This window comes from Octodon degus, unplaced genomic scaffold (assembly GCF_000260255.1).
Source record: "Octodon degus isolate 3935 unplaced genomic scaffold, OctDeg1.0 scaffold00373, whole genome shotgun sequence".
In the NCBI taxonomy this organism is placed as follows: domain Eukaryota; kingdom Metazoa; phylum Chordata; class Mammalia; order Rodentia; family Octodontidae; genus Octodon; species Octodon degus.
In genome coordinates this window covers 470620-480724 of record NW_004524949.1, presented here as the reverse complement: position 1 = coordinate 480724, position 10105 = coordinate 470620, and the positions used below count along the sequence as shown (strand labels likewise).

The 10105-nt window shown below is 41.7% G+C and overlaps 2 protein-coding genes across 6 annotated transcripts; both read left to right on the top strand.

Annotated features, from left to right (window-relative positions):
* The first annotated feature begins 2 nt into the window (after positions 1-2).
* On the top strand, positions 3-9498 carry Cmc4 (C-X9-C motif containing 4). Of its 3 annotated transcripts, none has more exons than XM_004648252.2 (3): positions 3-475; positions 7220-7287; positions 9129-9498. In XM_004648252.2, the coding sequence occupies exons 2-3, from the start codon at positions 7230-7232 to the stop codon at positions 9275-9277; spliced, it is 207 nt and encodes a 68-aa protein (XP_004648309.1). In that variant the 5' UTR covers positions 3-475; positions 7220-7229; the 3' UTR covers positions 9278-9498. The 3 variants fall into 3 exon arrangements, with proteins under 3 accessions (XP_004648309.1, XP_023564247.1, XP_023564246.1); XM_023708479.1 differs by having other exon boundaries at positions 137-222; XM_023708478.1 differs by lacking the exon at positions 3-475 and adding an exon at positions 5771-6205.
* Mtcp1 (mature T cell proliferation 1) lies at positions 168-5834 on the top strand. 3 transcript variants are annotated; one of them, XM_023708477.1, is made up of 5 exons: positions 168-222; positions 5088-5239; positions 5353-5523; positions 5605-5656; positions 5744-5834. In XM_023708477.1, exons 2-4 carry the CDS (start codon positions 5135-5137, stop codon positions 5650-5652), a joined length of 324 nt encoding a protein of 107 aa, XP_023564245.1. In that variant the 5' UTR covers positions 168-222; positions 5088-5134; the 3' UTR covers positions 5653-5656; positions 5744-5834. The 3 variants fall into 3 exon arrangements, with proteins under 3 accessions (XP_023564245.1, XP_004648308.1, XP_023564243.1); XM_004648251.2 differs by lacking the exon at positions 168-222 and adding an exon at positions 387-475; XM_023708475.1 differs by lacking the exon at positions 168-222 and adding an exon at positions 491-1137.
* Positions 9499-10105: the final 607 nt, after the last annotated feature.

Genomic DNA, 10105 nt, shown 5'->3' with positions numbered 1-10105 from the left:
AGGCGGTGCTCTCGGCCTCCGCCGAGGTAGGCAGTCTGTGAGCGGCGCCCGGGCGCCTGGGTAGGCGCCTCCCGAGCGACGGCGCCCATTTTGCCCTCCCGTCCGCCGAAGAGAGCTGTGCGCGGCCTACGCTCTTCGGGGACAGCCCTTTGAGGCGACGTCGCCGCGAACGCCGGCCTCTTGAGCCAGGGGAACGCTCTGTTGAAAGTCGGTCCCAAAACAGTTAAGGTTTTATTTTCTTTTGTTTTATTTTAAGTCACAGCCCCCGAATCTCGTACAACTCTCCCTGGATCACTTCCGGTTACCGGCCCGCGTCTCGCAACTTCAGTTCTGGTGACCTCGGCCCGGGCTGCCCCTCGGCTCGCCCCGGGCTCCCGTCGCGATCTGGCTCGAGCGGCTCGGGGTGGGAGACCTGGAAGCGTTAGCCTAGCTGTTCTCGAGGTGGAGTAATTAGCTCAAGAAACGTTATATTCATGTGAGTAACCTTTTGCAGAAACAGTGCTCTACTGGATCTGAAAAAGTAGCTCGGGCTTGGCTGCTGCTGCGCTCTGGCAGGGCTTTTAGATACCTATTTGTTCGATACCAGGAAGGGGAGTCGGGGGACTTCAGTTTTGAAAGTTCAGGTGCTTTACGCCAGCTGTCCAGAAGAGTTTCCTCAGCTCATTTTTTCCTTGCTGCTATCAGAAATGGTGAAATTGTATGTAAAAGTAATTTTATTTGACGTATATCGATGTGCCAAGGCTTAAATGTATAGAGCTCCCAACTCACAAGTTAACGAATTCCATGAGAATTTTAGGAGCGATTCTAAACCAGACCAAAATGTGCCTTGGTGCCGCCCCAGCGGATCGCGTTTGTCTCTTTGTTTCTCCATGCTCTGTGCAGTTTTGAAGCCAGGCATATATGGCAGTACTGGAAAGGGAACATACCCTAGGTGTTACTTGAAGAAGTGTTGATGCTTTGCTCTTTTCTCCCAAGTCAGTTCCAACCCAAGTCTCCCAGCAAATAGGCCCGCAAAGCCAGTGGAACCATTTGTAATGTATATGCCAGCAACCTGTTTTTACCCGACGCTTAAGGATCACATGGCACAGCTTTCCATGATTAACTTTGGTAATGATGAAGGCTGGAAGGTTTTCAAGTGTACGTTGGACCTATTTGTAATGTGTTAAGTTTGATTTTGTCTCACATTTTATTTTCAGTTACTGTTCATGGCTACTGTGCCCTTTCATTATATTTCAAATTTATAAAGTTCCTTTATGTATTTTCAAGGAGAAAAACATTTTGATTATTGTTGGTGTTAATCTCATGTTCCAGAATAACATCCACTTTTGTAATGCTAATAGCTACCTTTTTACACACTGACCCAATTGAACTCAGGCTCTGCAACTTTCTAGTTTACTTACCAGATGCAAATTATCTAACCTCTTAGCTTTTTTCAACTTTAAGTGGGGGTACTAATAGTACCCCATGAGACCATGCAGATTAAATGAGTTGATGTTTACGAACATATATAAAGCACGCAAGAACTGCTTCATAAGCACTATTGATCAATATGTCCTTTAATTCTCATTTTATGCCTCAGGAAACTGAGGTAGAAACAAGTGAACTTGTCCAAAGTCACAAAAGCTTATATGTGTGAGAATCAGGATTCATAAGCAAGAAAGATTGATTCCAAGCCAATGTTATCTACAACTTCATCCTTGTAACTGGATGAATTTACTAAATGACTTCAAATAAAGTAAGTGTAGTTAACGGATTGATGTTTAAAAACTACTCAACACCTGGAAATTAAAGCAAATCATGCTTTTTTAAAAAAAGACAATAATTCATTTGGTAAAGGAAAAGTGGTTGTCTCAGTGATCTACAAAATCCTATATTACATGTTACCTGTTTAGAGCATAATTTTCAAAATGCGTAAGAAGAATTTGTGCCAATATGGTCCCTTGCGTCAAGGTGACCCCCATGAGGATGATCTCTTTTAGTGGATGATACAGCTATAAATCTTTGGGGCTTTGTGGGGAATCGAACTCAGGACCTTGCACTTGCCAGGCAGGCGCTTATGTCGCTGAGCTATATCCCCAGCCTGATACAGTTATAAAGTTTTCTAAACATGTTTTAGAATCTGTTTGGATCTGCAGCTGGTAATTTTCCTCAAATTGCATAGGTTTGTAGTAGGTATATTGTTTTGCACCTTGTCCCTAAGTTTATCTTGAGGTTTTAAGAGACTCATTTTACTTCAAGGAGCCCTCAATTTTGTGAACAAGTATCATGAAAAAAAATGTTCTCTGGTCAAATAACCTTAGGAAATATTGTTAAACAACATAAAGTTTCTTTACTGCACAACTTGCCAGAACTTTAGCTATGCTAATGTGTGTTATAACTCAAGATTCCCAAACTTATTTGACCAGAAACAGTGTTGGGAGCAAGTGCTCTGTGAATCAGCACATTTAAGGAAATGGTATCCCTTTCAACAACCTGTGGTTTTTGCCTTTGAATTGTCTTGCTCAGCCTTTTCTTTTCTCTGCTGAGGATGTGGTTAATCAATGATGTTTGTGTGGTGACTTCTCTGCCACTGGATCACTATAGTTCCCTTCCCGAGAGGCCTTCATGCTGTCTCAGTGTAGAACACACAAGTCCACAACAAGGGGCTAAGGGTTGTCCCCAGACTCATCTTGCTGAAGATAGCACATTCACCTTTGGGGTGGAGCAGCACAGACCACGGCCCTTCCTCTGAGGATATTTTGGGGTGACTCATAAGAACTTCAAACATCATCTCCAGCCTCTCTTCCCTCTCTTCTGCTGAAATTATTTAATTGTAAAATCAGTGTAAAAAATAAAATTTTGGTTTTATTCAAAAGAAATTTAAATATCAACATGTTGGTTGTTGCTAGGACCTATATATAAAGTTGAAACAGTCCTGAAGCCCTTAACTCTTGGCTTCTACATTTTTAAAAAAATTGTTGGCTACACCTATACCTCCTGTGCTCAAAATCAATGTATTTATTTGATATAAGCTAATTTAGTATAAATGTTTACATTAATAACTTAATATACTAATCATTTTGTTTAATATATTTCAAATATTTTGATACAATTGATATAGTAATATATTTTATTTTTACATTAGGGTTTACTGGATTTTTGTTTGGATCACTTCTTTCTAAAACTTGGGGAAGAAGGAAGTCAAACAGTGATATCTGCTAAATGGAAAAAAAAATGGCTTAAAATAATATAACTAGGGGTTGGGCTTATAGTTCAGTGGTATGAGCACCGGCCTGAGAAGCACAAGGTCCTGAGTTCAATCCCCAGCACCCTCCTTGCCCCCCAAAAATATGTATATATAGAGGCTTATGCATTTTAGACAAGTGGAAAGTGAAGAGAAAAAAAGTATGAAGTTTGAAATAAGCCTGTGGGCTGGCAAGATAGCTCAGTGGACTAAGTGCCTGCTTAGGCAAGCACAGGGGCCTAGGTTCGATCCCTGGCACCACATGCTGTGCTGCCCTCCCCCCAGACATGTTGTGCTGTCCACTGAGATCGGGGATAGTGGTACATGCCTGTAATCCCAGCGCTGGGAAGGCTGAAAACAGGAGAATCACAAGTTCAAGCTGTGTAGTGAGACCCTGTACCAAATACATAAAAGACAAAAAAATTTAAAAAGAAATGAGCTTGGTATTTGGGGGGAGTTTACATTCAGTATAGTGGGAGTGGTGGGTTTTGCTGGAATTGATGATAAATGGGATGTAGAAATTGAAGAAAAAGTGTAAATCCAAGATAACTCCTAAGTTTTGGGTGTGTAGAATCAGAAGAGGCATTGGTTAAGGACAAGTCTGCGATGAGAGCACATCTGTGTGGAAACAGGCGCCTGTGCCGCGCTCGGAGACAGGGCCACTCCGGAGAGCCGGGCAAGCAGGCATGGTGCACTTATACTTAAGAGCACAGTGTCAGACCCCTTCTTAGGCCTGGAGGAGTTTAGTTTTTCTCTTTTCCTTTTAGGGAGGGCAAACTAGTGAGAAAAAACTAGCAGAGTGAAGTTGTTATCCTTGAGAGAGAAGGATTTGGCTTTGCTCTTGCTTGTTCCTATTCTGTGTCTTGGTCCTAACATCGGGTTTGCTCTGCACAGCCTCCCTGGATGTGCTGCATTCTCTTTCCCCCAGTGGCTACCTGATGGGAATAAGAGGCCTGTATTTTGTGAGACAAATCCCCCATTGGCACGTTTGTGTCGTTGAAAGGTAGGGCCCAAAAGGTCCATGTAAAGCTCATGTCAAGTTTTTGTGATATTCAGGGCTGGGCAGAGGTGTGTTTCCTTTACAACTCTCAAAGGGCAGAGGGGATTTTCTGGCTTGTGTCTGTATGGGAAAATGAGCTCCCCCCCCCAACATGCTGCAGCATCATTAGGTGAATACTTAGCATTTGCTCTCAGTTTAGAATCACTGTGACCCCCACAGTCACTTGTAGCTCAAAAATTCCGTGAAGCTGCCCTACATATTTTTCCTAACATGAAAATCTCCTTTTGGAAATGTCTTGCTACGATAAGAAACCTTAGTTAGTAGACTGATAAATAAGTCCTTTGCCTTTAAATTCTTAATTTCAGTTTAGAAAAACATGCAGATGACTTAGAATCTTACTTTTTAAAAACTGGAAACTTCTCAGAAGTGTCTTGTACCTGGGGAGTATGGCATCGATGTCTGTGTCACTGCCTTCCTGCCAAAGCAGTGTCCTTAGGCACGCAGCTGTGCACTTTGTATTGCTAACTGCATTTTGCCAGACACTGTTCTGTGAATGCAGAGAATGGGTGAGGCGAGGGCCCAGCCTCGTGGCCCTTGGCCTGTGCTCCTACAAGGGCCTGTGCTCCTACAGAGCTTATCTAGAACCCTTGAGTGTTTTGTAGCCAACAGCATTACCGTGACATCACCGTCACTTTCAGCCTTGCAGAAAGCTTCAGATGTGTTTGTTTCTAATCAGGCTGTGCAAGTAGATATGTATGAGCTTTGCTTCTGGTTAGTGGTTGCTAGTCCCAAGTCACCTTGCTCAGTGGTGAGTTCATTTAAACCCAGAAAGTCACACCTGTGTCCTGTGCACGGGTGCTGCAGGCTTAGGTGGAGAAAAGCAGGGATAAAGTTGGAACCCAAAGCCCAGAATGGCAGGAGAGGATGTGGGGGCTCCACCAGATCACCTCTGGGTTCACCAGGAGGGAATCTACCGCGACGAATACCAGCGTACATGGGTGGCCGTCGTGGAAGAGGTAACTTCTCATTTTGCTTATTTCTTTAATTTTGCTTTTAAGTAACTTGATTTCTATCCATTGTCAATATTCTGAAGTGTTCGGTTTTGTTTTGGATCATGCCTTGCCTTTAGGAGACGAGTTTCCTCAGGGCACGAGTCCAGCAAGTCCAGGTTCCCTTAGGTGATGCAGCTAGGCCAAGTCACCTTCTTACCTCCCAGCTACCTCTCATGTGGCAACTCTACCCAGAGGAGCGCTACATGGATAACAACTCTCGCTTGTGGCAGATACAGCATCATCTAATGGTATATGTGTTGCTTCATCATATTCCATTGTATCGGGACTCTTGTATCAGGGTACTTTATAAACTTTTCTTTTTCTGACAGGTCAGGGGAGTGCAGGAGCTGTTGCTTAAGCTTTTGCCTGATGATTAACCTGGTATGTACTTCTAGTTCTCCTCCTTCCTCCCTTTCTTTGTTTTGCACTCTATTCAGTTGTGGTGACTTTAATGATTTTTTCTTCCAGGTGCTGGGACTCTAGGAAGATATGCTCCTCTGTTGTGTTCAGTATATGGCAATCTTCACCCACCACCACAGCGCACCCACTCTTGGGCCTGGTGGGAGGGAGTGGGTTGGAAAACTGATGGAGGACATAGACGTTTAGGAAGGGTCTTGAAGAACAACTGCAAGTGACCCTGCAGAGCGAGTTACACAGGCAGAAAGTGAGTCAACAAAGGCACTTAGTCAGGATATATAACTTGAAGTTGACTCCCTTGGAGATTGCCGTAGAACCTTTACTGGACATCACCGGCTGGACCTGGGGTTTGATGAATCCCACAAAAGTCAGCACGTGCTACAGAACAGATACCCTGATCACCAAGGACTTGGTACTGATTTAGAGAGAAGAGAGCAGCTCCTAGAAGCATCAACATCTATTTGTCACTTACTTGCCCTGCAGAAATTCACCTGCCTTTCCTTCTCCCATCCTGTAAATATCCTAGGTTTTGCTCCAGTGTTTCCCATCCCAGTACTGACCTAATTTGGATCTATTGAGAATTTAGGGGGTTAGCATGGGGAAAGGGTTATTTGTATTGATGAAATCAGTTACAAAGGCTCCCAGGCCTCTTTTCTTCCTGAAAATGTGCTTCAGATTATTAGAAGTTGCTGATCAAAATTGTGGGCACTTAAATTTCTTCTCTGGTAACAATACTTCAGATATCTGGTTTTCATAAGAGCTCCAAAAATTATTTTAGCTGTTCAACTGGCACCTTTCTCAAAAAGTAATAGCTCCAAATGTTGTTGATTCCTAGGAAAGCATTTACTACCTGGGGAGCATTTTCTGAGTTAACCATAACAGTTTATATACATTAAAACAAGTCAAGCTAGGCATGGTAGCCCTAGCTTCTTGGGAGGCTGAAGTAAGAGTACTGATTGAGCCCCCAGGTCATGGGCCAGCCTGGGTAACACACATAGTAAGACCTCATTTTAAAAATGTCTTGAAAATAACACCTACTGTGTATTGAGTCCTCACTGCCTTGCAGGCACTCTACTGTACACACTTTATATACTTTCTCACATTTGGTCCTGCCATCAAGGCTTTGAGGTAGGTATGGCTCACATTATATGCACAAGTGGTAAAGAACAAGGCTCAAAGAATTAAATCACTGAACAAGTTTGCTCATAGGTCACAGACCTGGACAGTGGGCCAGGCCCCGAGAGTGGCAGCAGCAGTTCCTGTAGCTCCACATTACTTAATAATGTTCAAGATGGGTAGGTTAAATTTAAGGGGTTTTTGTCTTACGTAAATCTATATCTTACAAACTTAATGAAATGGATATTATGAAAATACAGTTGGTTCATCATATAAATGGAAAGAATTTTTTAGTGTAATTACTTTGCAGCATCTGTAAGGGTATACTACTTGTCTGAGAAGAAAATTCCATGCAGTGAGGCTTTATAGTGTTTATGAAAAAAAGCAAAATAATAATTTTTCTTGTTTTAGATTTCTGGATATGCCACAAAAGGATCCGTGCCAGAAACAAGCCTGTGAAATACAGAAATGTTTGCAAGGTAGTATGTAGCATGCTTTTTAAATATATCTCAACTTTACCTGTCAACTATATGAAAAGGTTATTATTTTATCTGCAATCTACATTCTTTTCACAGACTGTAACATTTCTGTAATTCATCCTGAACATTTCTCCCATTGTAATGTCAAAGATAGAAAAGTTTTAAATCATAGTTGTACATTAGTATCACCTAGAGAGTTGCCTAGAACAATTACATCAGATTGCCAAGGGCTAGTGTCATCTGAGAAAGCTAATCATTACATAGTCAAGTTGAGAATTGCTGAACTGGTTAAGTTCCTTTATTAAAAAAAAGGACTAATTTTAAAATTAGTCTTCAGGGGTTGGGGCTACAGCTCCTAACTAAAGTAATTGCCCAGCATGCTCAAGGCCCTGGATGTGATCCCTAACACTGCCAAAACCAAACAAGAAAGTAGTCTTCACTGCAGCTGACAGCTCACTTTTTAAAAGCAGTCTTGTAGGAGGGGGTTGAAAATGCAAGTGGAATTTGTTGCCATAGTCAGCAACTAACTGTTAGTGGTGAAAGTAAAATTCAGGGGCCAGTGAGATAGCTCAGTGGACTAAAGAACCTGCTTTGGCAAGCTTAGGCAAGGGCAGGTACTGAGGTTTGATCCCCGGTACCACATGCCCTGCCAGCCTTTCCCCTAGGGCAGCCTGGGCATAGTGGTACATGCCTATAATCTCAGCGCTGGAGAGGCTGAAAGCAGGAGGATCATCATGAGTCCAAGCTGCATAGTGAGACCCTGCAACAACCAAATACATTTTTTAAAAAAACTGAAAAAGAGGGGCTAGGGAGATGGCTCAGTAGAATAAGCACTTCCCTGGGCAAGCACAAGGGCCTGAGTTCAATCCCTGGTTCCAATAAATCAATCAATCTTAAAATGAAAAATTCAGTTAAAGCATATTCAATGTGATTTGTCTGCTAGGCTTTAAATCAGCTGCTATGTGTGACCAAATAGTAGAGGACTATTTTTTTAATCAGTAAGTGATTATTACCAGAAAAGCAAGTAACATTATTATACTGTGTATAAGTGGTTTTTTGCATTTTTTTCCTATTATTAAAGTAATAGAGGTGGATGCTCATGAAAATATGAAGGCGTAAAGGAAAATGGTCAAGATTCCTCCAAATATTTACTACCTACCATAGAAAACTTTTGTGTATTTCATTTGATGTAACTTTCACCTTAGTTCATTTTATGATTATTTTATGATGTATATTCTGTTTTTATAAAAACCAAAGTACATATGTGGATTCTGTGCATTTTTCTAATCTATCAAATTACCAAAAGGGATTAGTCACCCTTTTTAAAAACACACATAAGCTATTAACCTGACCTTAGAAGAAAATTAAATTGTATATTAAAATAGTCTTCAACTGCTTTGTAAATTAAACTTTTCTAGTTGGCCTGTTGACAGGTCTGAGGGGAAAAAAAAACAAGGGATCTGACTCTATCTACTTGCTTCATTTCGTATGTACTGAAGGTTAGAAGGGGTACAAAGTGCTGATCTTGGGCCGGCAAGATAGCTCAGCGAACTAAGCGCCTGCTTTGGCAAGTGCAGGGACATGGGTTCCATCCCCGGTCCCACATGCCGCGCTGGCCTGCCCCCAGGGCAAGGTGAGCCATTGAACTGAGTCTGGGTTTGGTGGTGCACACCTGTAATCCCAGCTCTGGGGAGGCTGAAAACAGATGGATCACTAGGACTCTCAGCTGCGTAGTGAGACCCTGTTCCAAATACATAAATAAACTTTTAAAAAAGTGCTGATATAACCTTGCTATACACTTAGTTTGAAAAGATCATGACTCGGGTCTGCCTGTTTTTCAGCCAACAATTACATGGAATCAAAGTGTCAGGCTGTCATTCAAGAACTGCGTAAGTGTTGTGCTCGATATCCCAAGGGAAGCTCTCCTGTCTGCTCAGGATTTGAAAAAGAGGAGGAAGAAAAGCTGACACTGAAGTCTCCATCAAAGTAAAGTTCTGCTGAGAAGTTAAATGCTGCTTCATTTCTACCAAGAACATTTCGTTTATCCTCCTGACTTTCAGGCCAGGTAGCAGCAAATAGCAAATGAAAAAGTCAACTACAAGAGTTAATGACTATGTCATCTATGCAGAATATAGGAACAGAAATGCATTCAAAGAAAAATATGTAGGATGTAAAAACCGAGCTGCTAAAATAAAGATGTGTAAGTGAAAATGTTTGGTTTGGTACTATTTTAAGGCTATTAGATATTACCATTAGGAATTCTCTTCAGCACTTGAGTTCACCAATAATGCCATTCATCAAACTTAACTCATGGAGGCATAATAGGTGAAGACTCATGTCTCCTTTCCTAGATTAAAACTAAATTAATGGAAAACGTTAGCCCAACTCCATAGCTGCTGTACTTCCAGTAATGCAAAGTATCCTTCCAGATGCCTATAAGAGCATTTCTTTCTATTTTACATTCCCACCACAGCGGGATGTAAAATGCTTAATTTTTGTTCAGTCAGTGGTAGGAAAGGCATATAAATGATTCTTGTAATGTTTGGTGATCCCTTACTGTAAAGGAACTGAAGAACACATTTCACTGGAAGTCAGACAGGCAGCAGTAGAATAAAATGTTAAGTGGTTTATTCTTTATGACCTTATAACCAAAAGTTGTTACAGTACATCCAGATACTAATATGCAGATGCCGAAGGCAGCGTGTTGGCAGCTACTTTTATTGCCTTTTGCTTTCCAATAGGTGCTAGATCCATCATGCCACTCCTCCCCAAAAGGAAAAGATGACTTTCAATAAAGGAAGATGAGTATCAGAATAAA

Coding starts and splice junctions, on each gene's coding strand:
- Cmc4 (XM_004648252.2), top strand. CDS start 7,230: ATGCCACAAAAGGATCCGTGCCAGAAACAAGCCTGTGAAATACAGAAA. Junction 7,288..9,128: donor AATACAGAAATGTTTGCAAG/GTAGTATGTAGC, acceptor CCTGTTTTTCAG/CCAACAATTACATGGAATCA.
- Mtcp1 (XM_023708477.1), top strand. CDS start 5,135: ATGGCAGGAGAGGATGTGGGGGCTCCACCAGATCACCTCTGGGTTCAC. Junction 5,240..5,352: donor GGGTGGCCGTCGTGGAAGAG/GTAACTTCTCAT, acceptor CCTTGCCTTTAG/GAGACGAGTTTCCTCAGGGC. Junction 5,524..5,604: donor AGATACAGCATCATCTAATG/GTATATGTGTTG, acceptor TTTTTCTGACAG/GTCAGGGGAGTGCAGGAGCT.